This window comes from Nansenia antarctica (assembly GCF_963989245.1).
Source record: "Nansenia antarctica genome assembly, chromosome: 10".
NCBI classification, from domain to species: domain Eukaryota; kingdom Metazoa; phylum Chordata; class Actinopteri; order Argentiniformes; family Microstomatidae; genus Nansenia; species Nansenia antarctica.
The window spans coordinates 16,891,170-16,897,613 of NC_137680.1; the positions used below are offsets into that span (position 1 = coordinate 16,891,170).

General features: G+C 44.4%; 1 protein-coding gene across 1 annotated transcript in view; it reads right to left on the reverse strand.

Moving 5' to 3' along the window:
• Window positions 1-6,444, reverse strand: part of LOC308166452 (CUB and sushi domain-containing protein 3-like) — a gene marked incomplete at both ends in the record, with an annotated part of 120,500 nt that overhangs the window by 30,307 nt on the left and 83,749 nt on the right. The window contains 6 exons of the mRNA XM_080540763.1: window positions 888-1,076; window positions 2,306-2,464; window positions 2,872-3,060; window positions 4,329-4,442; window positions 4,865-4,945; window positions 5,406-5,551. Coding sequence (XP_080396889.1) covers window positions 888-1,076; window positions 2,306-2,464; window positions 2,872-3,060; window positions 4,329-4,442; window positions 4,865-4,945; window positions 5,406-5,551 — 878 coding nt within the window. The remainder of the gene's footprint in view (window positions 1-887; window positions 1,077-2,305; window positions 2,465-2,871; window positions 3,061-4,328; window positions 4,443-4,864; window positions 4,946-5,405; window positions 5,552-6,444) is intronic.

Here is a 6,444-nt window from a genome sequence, read left to right on the forward strand (position 1 = left end):
ACACACACACAGGAGGCCCTGAACACAGCAAAGACCTAGGTTCTGGGCCCTGGACAGTCTGGACGGATTGATGGCAGCTGCTGGACTGAAAAAATCAGGTGTAGTGCTGAGGCACAAATATGTACATTTCAAGCCTGCAAACTGCGACACTTTAAATAAATGTGCAATAACACTATTGTGCAATATGACAACCCTAGTCGTCTATCTGTACAGTATAGTATAGTGGATAGTGTACATAGCCTTTATTTATGTAAACCAGCTCCTTCCCTTCTTTGTGATTTTATTAAAAGTTTTTTTTTTCTTTTTTTTTTTCCTAACACCAGGGGAGCCACCCCTCCTAAATTTCGTTGTTTGGTACCTGTACTGTAGCAATGACAATAAAGACCATTCATTCATTCATTCACACACACACACACACACACACACACACACACACACACACACACACACACACACACACACACACACACACACACACACAGGCTTCTGCAGTTCTACAGCCAGCCACTGAACTAAGATCACTGTGGTCAACACGGTGATGTTACATTTGTGACGGCTCAGACCAGCCTTACTCAAGGCTTGACAACTCTCTGAATGAGCAAAGAACCAACAAAGGACCCAATTAGGTGAATGAAGCACGACAATGGTACCAACACCGAATGCTAATAAGGAGCTAGCGAAAGTAATTTGGGGGAGTGGGAATTGACAAAATAAAGGGATTGATTTCTGTTAGTTCTACTTGACAGGGCGTGATCCTCAATCAGGTAGTTCAACCATTAACATATGCCTGGCTGTCACATTGAGGCTGGCTGGTTGCCTGGTGGAGGAAGGGCCTTGAAGGGAAGGCAAAGAGGGCAATAAAATGCTGCCAATACGCGTGATCTTACCTTGACATGCAGGCACTGGCGAGTCCCAGGAATAATAACCGTAGGGGGTCTTCTTACAGACAGCCATACCCTTTCCGATAAGCCTGTAGCCCCGATCGCAAGCCCAACGGACAACGCTATTAAGATGTCCTCCAGTCTGACTGACAACGAACCCGTGTTGGGGGGAATCTGGAGTACTGCAGTACATGGCTGAGGTGAGGAGGAGGAGGAGGAGAAGGAGAAGGAGGAGGAGAAGGAGGAGGAGAGGAGGGTAGGGGGGGGGGTAGAGGAGAGGGTGACAGGAGGAGAGGAGGGAAGGGGGGGGGGGTAGAGGAGAGGGTGACAGGAGGAGAGGGGGACAGGAGGAGAGGAGGGAAGGGGGGAGTAGAGGAGGGAGGGGGGAGAGGGGGAGAGCAGGAGAGGAGGGAAGGGGGGGGGGAGTGGGAGAGGACAGGAGAGGACAGGAGAGAAAGAGGCATTAGTGATGCCACCCTCTAAAAAGACACGCTACATTATTATTCACTGAAACTCTACAATATGTAAAATACATAAGATTTCTGAGATAATGAGGAAGTAAGCCTGAGGAATGTCACATCTACTTAGCACTGTGCTAGGCTGTAGGTTGCACAGTGCTGGCACTTTAAGATATGAACATTAGATTTAAAAAAAAAAACAAGGTTATTACAATTTCTCACTGGCCTATAGGTGCATATTCAATTTGATTCAACAAATATAGAATGTGTGCATGCTGATATTGCCAACGGTTATTTGTTTCTTCGGCTCCTTTTCTGCATATTATTATTAAATTTAATAAAATAGACAATATAGACATTTGAATATTAGTCTCGAGCCTCCGTACCAGCTAATGCGGTACATGTGGAAATTATTTGATCCAGCTTTTTGAGAACTTCTAGAAGGGAGGGAAAAACATCTTCTACAGAGAGACACCTCAGACAGACGAATGACGAGTTTGGGTAGGCGGGTGGCTCAGAACGAAGGTGGCGACGGCTCGCTCTCTATAATTCTAAATAAATGTGTATAGCTTATGCAGACAGCTAATCGGCAAGCCTCTGGAATCTAGCGACTCGTTTCATGTCTGGGGAGATGTTGACGCTAGATTTGGAAGACGGGTAACGATATGCAGATTTCCTGTGCGTGCATGTCCTTCCCCATCCCTCTATAGGAGCTGAAAGTCAATAAGCCTCTGCGCGGGAACGCTTCTGAAAGGCGACACGTCAGGCCCCACGAGACTATTCACATACGCACAGTATGCAATGAGGGAGGCCTGAAGGACACCTGAAGGCAGCAGGGACGCTTGGTTCCTCGCTATTCGTTGAGCACTTTGTGTGCCAACGCTATTGTCGTTCAACACCCTAATCAATGTGATAATGATGATTGACATGTCACACAGAAGAATATGATTATTAACAGATACATACTTTGATACTCACCCACATATCTGAGGTGGAAACCCTTCCTGTTGGTGCCGTGGTCGGAGGACCAGCGCAGGAGGAGCTGGTGGCCCGTGGTCGTCAGGCTGAAGGGCGTGGTGATGTCACCGCTCAGGGTCGCCAGGCTCTGGCTGTAAATGTTGGGCCCTTCATACACAGACACACACACACACACACACACACACACACACGCACACACACACACGCACGTATTATACACAAACACAGGGGACACAAGGTGTGTACTTATTATACACAAACCCAGGGTATCACTTTTGTAACAATTTATATAAATGGGTTATAGTGTTAATGCTTCATAAGCTGCCAGCTATTAATTTTCAGACAGTTTATGAAAATAGAGATTAGGTCCTTGGAGGGGTGCATGAAATAATGTCTGACTGACAATGTCTGACTTTAGAGCATAATGATTAATTACTTACAGGTTAATTATATGTGACAGATAAATCTGTCATCACACCTAATCGTAATCACGGGATAATTCGAAAATGATCTGCTGCGAGACATGATTAATTGCGCTAGGAATAAAAACCCACCATCGAATATTTCCAGGATGTCAAACTCCTTCTCAGACTGGAAGAGCGCAAAATGGAGGGTGATGTTGTATCCCTTCTCCACGTTGATGAGCCAGGAACACATCTGCAGGTTGGGATAGCTGTCTGGGTACCCCGGGCTGAGGATCACCCCAGTGGAATCAAATCGCACTTCATGGGCAGGACATTGCACTGTGAGGACACAGAGAGAGAGGGAGAGAGAGAGAGAGAGATAGACAGAGAAACAGAGAGATCAAATGAGAGGGAGAGGGAGAGAGAGGAGACGGGGCGGGGGGGGGGGGGGGGGGGGGTACAGAAATAGGTCCACTGTGACTATAGTATGGCTGTCAAAATTACAGTGAAATAATAACACAGGACAAAACAATTACATTTCCCTGGGACAGGTATTGCACCTTCGGGCCAAGGTAGTGATTCAGTGTTGCTGCCTGTTCCCCTGATATCAATCTATCAAATAATAACCCAATGTAAGAAGGAGAGACAGCTAACTTTTTATGGTAAAATGATACTTGTATATCAGCTCTCAGTCACCCATTTTTCCTCGAGGCTGGCCTGTCGGAAATAATGACAGAAGTTTTTTTTCCGCATTTTTGTTATGACAAAAGAACTCTCTCCAGGGCCTTTAGTGGAGAACGTTTCAACATATATCAAAGAAAAAGTGGAAGTAATGTCACAGGTAGTATATGACAAATCGTATCAGAGACTGGTATTTAATTCATGAACTAAAGTCTGTGGCTCAAGCCTCGGACCAGATTTATGCTATTTTATAGCTGACTATCGTTAATAACTATCATTATTATGCCATTATAGACTTCATGACATGATAATAAATGTCATTAGTTGGCTAATGCACAATGCATGATGTACACTGTACAGACCAGGGACCAGGCAAGAGCAGCCTTGGATATAGCCCTGGAAATGTGATTGATTGTTGATCACATAAACGTATCATACTTATGATTTCCAGTGTGGTCTTCGGACTGGGAGAAATAATGCACCCTAAAACTGGATAACATCATCCTAAAACTCGATGAAGTCATGCATCAAATGAGTGTTGAGAGCAACACTCTCCTAATTAAATGGTTTTTGGACGATACTTAAAAAAACGGAAGATTCGCTATGTGAGGGTTAGTGAATTTAAGGTACGTTGTGGAAGGTATAGCCTTAGCAACAATAATGAGCTGATATTGTACCAAAGCACGATTTGATCCAGCGATGTGTGGGTTGCAATTCAACCACACAACTGCCAGTATAGCTAAAAGCGTCACCCAGGACACGCAATTGGTGTGTGTGTGTGTGTGTGTGTGTGTGTGTGTGTGTGTATGTGTGTGTGTGTATGCGTGTGTGTGTGTGTGTGTGTGTGTGTGTGTGTGTGTGTGTGTATGTGTCTGTGTGTATAGGTACATGATTTAGGAGTAGGAGATCAGTCAGTTGAGACTAACCTTGGCAGAGTGGAGGGGGCCCATCCATCTGCAGCCTCTCTCCCAGCTTGCAGGTCAAGATCTCACTGCCTACCAGGGTGAAGCCTGGCACACACTGATACCTGATGATGTCCCCTGTTGAATCATTACACACACACACACACACACACACACACACAGACACGCAAACATAGACACGCACACACACACACACACACACACACACACACACACACACACACACACACAGCCATTTTGGTTAGTAATAGGCATCACTGAAGAACACAATAGCAATCAACACATTAGCTAATGAAGATGGGCTTCGACCGAGTTGCTCAAATAATAAGACGTGATCACAGACAGAGAGAGAGATCTTTGCCACTGAGCGTGTGATCTTAGCTTAGCGCTAATCGCTTGGAAAACAACGTCTGTGCATTTGTTCAATTAAGTGAACGCAAGCATCATATCAAAAAAGAGAGTCGATGAATGAGTAAATCACCAGTAATCCAACGAATCACACAAAGACATGAATAAGTAAATGAATAAATCTGTTGAACCTATTTCAAACTCCTCGTCATCTGTGAGAATGTCAGCATTGGCAACAGCTGGAGGAGGCAGACAGATTCTGAGTTGGTAAGCTGTAAAGTAAGATAAACATGGATATCAACACAAGAGCTTAGCTGTTGGCTATACTTGTATTCCATTATTCTTTTTTTTCTCATCAAACTTGAAGACATCCATTAGCTACTGTAGCTTCTAAATTGTCAGCTAGCACGAGCCATGATCATCAAAAGTCAACGTCAATTCAACATTTTAAAATCTGTTTTTAATACCATAGACGGGCATGTTCATTTATCATTACACAATAACATGTAGCAGCTAGGAGATAGAGGAATGAAACAAGCCAATAAAGCCAATAAAACTGACTAGGAAAACAAGTGCAAGATACATGGTTCTGCACGCTTGGTCTTATATTTATACTATAAATACAGTCCTTATATATATACTATTATATACTATATATATATATAGTCAAGGGGCTCCGGCATCAAGGATTGTTACAGCTGGAGCACTTAGAGGTCTTAGAAGGGCATTCACCATGGTAACTGAGTACAAAGAAGCCACTGGTGCTGAAATCGCTGTGGAACTTAATGAGGATTTGATTGGCTGTGGTGGAGACCGCTTCCTGGGCCGAGTTCCCGCTGAACTGTCCAATCTGGGGTGAGCCTTGGTCTGGGCCATCCCTGTCGCACAGAGAGACATTGTGTTCAAAATAAGGACTGAATGAGGTCAGGCAACAGCACCAGTCTAATGATTGTCTATGATAAGCAATTTCCCACCGGAGACCCCTAATAGGATGGCCATTATTGGTAAAGCTATTGTTGTTGGTGCCCGCCGACTGCTGGGGCCCACAGAGAAGCAATACCACTAATGACAGTGTGTGAGTGCTGCAGATTCATTTGTTGACTGTGAATGTTAAACATATTAGAGACGGGGTTGCTTAATGTGCACTTGTCCTCCCACACATCCCACACTGAATTTGTTTCAGTGGAAAAGGATGCCACAAAAAACGGCAGCTTTTTCCAGCCAAATATTCAATGGATGTATTTGACAAAACAGTTACCCATCATTTAGACGCTTATTTCCGAAGTGCGGCGGCACAGTATGCTCAGAGTGCCTTTCTGACTGCCTTTTGTACCCCTTTAAAATGGCGTGCTAGCATTTCATTTTAGAGTCATCAGCAAATTGCAGGAAAATGGGACGTAGCTATCAAGGGATATATTGTTTATGCTGCTCTGAACAGTTTCATTTCGAAACGTTGACGTCAATGCCGCCGTGCTGCAAGGCATCTCCCTCTGCCTCATCCCTAGAGGAAGGAATCAGGTCTGCCGCCGGCTTACAGAGACAGAGAGGCATCTGCAGCAGGGATCGGCTTCACAGGAAGACTTATGTTGTCTAGTTGGTATGCCAAAACAATTCGCTTCTACACTTACAGATGTGTCGAGATAATCCTCTTTCTCAACATCAAAATCCATTTAGTATAATGTCCTTGCAGACAAAGGTTATCTAACATCTGTCAATCAGATCTGAGGAGAACAAACTCATACTGCACCTGCAACAAAGGCTGCTACAGTAT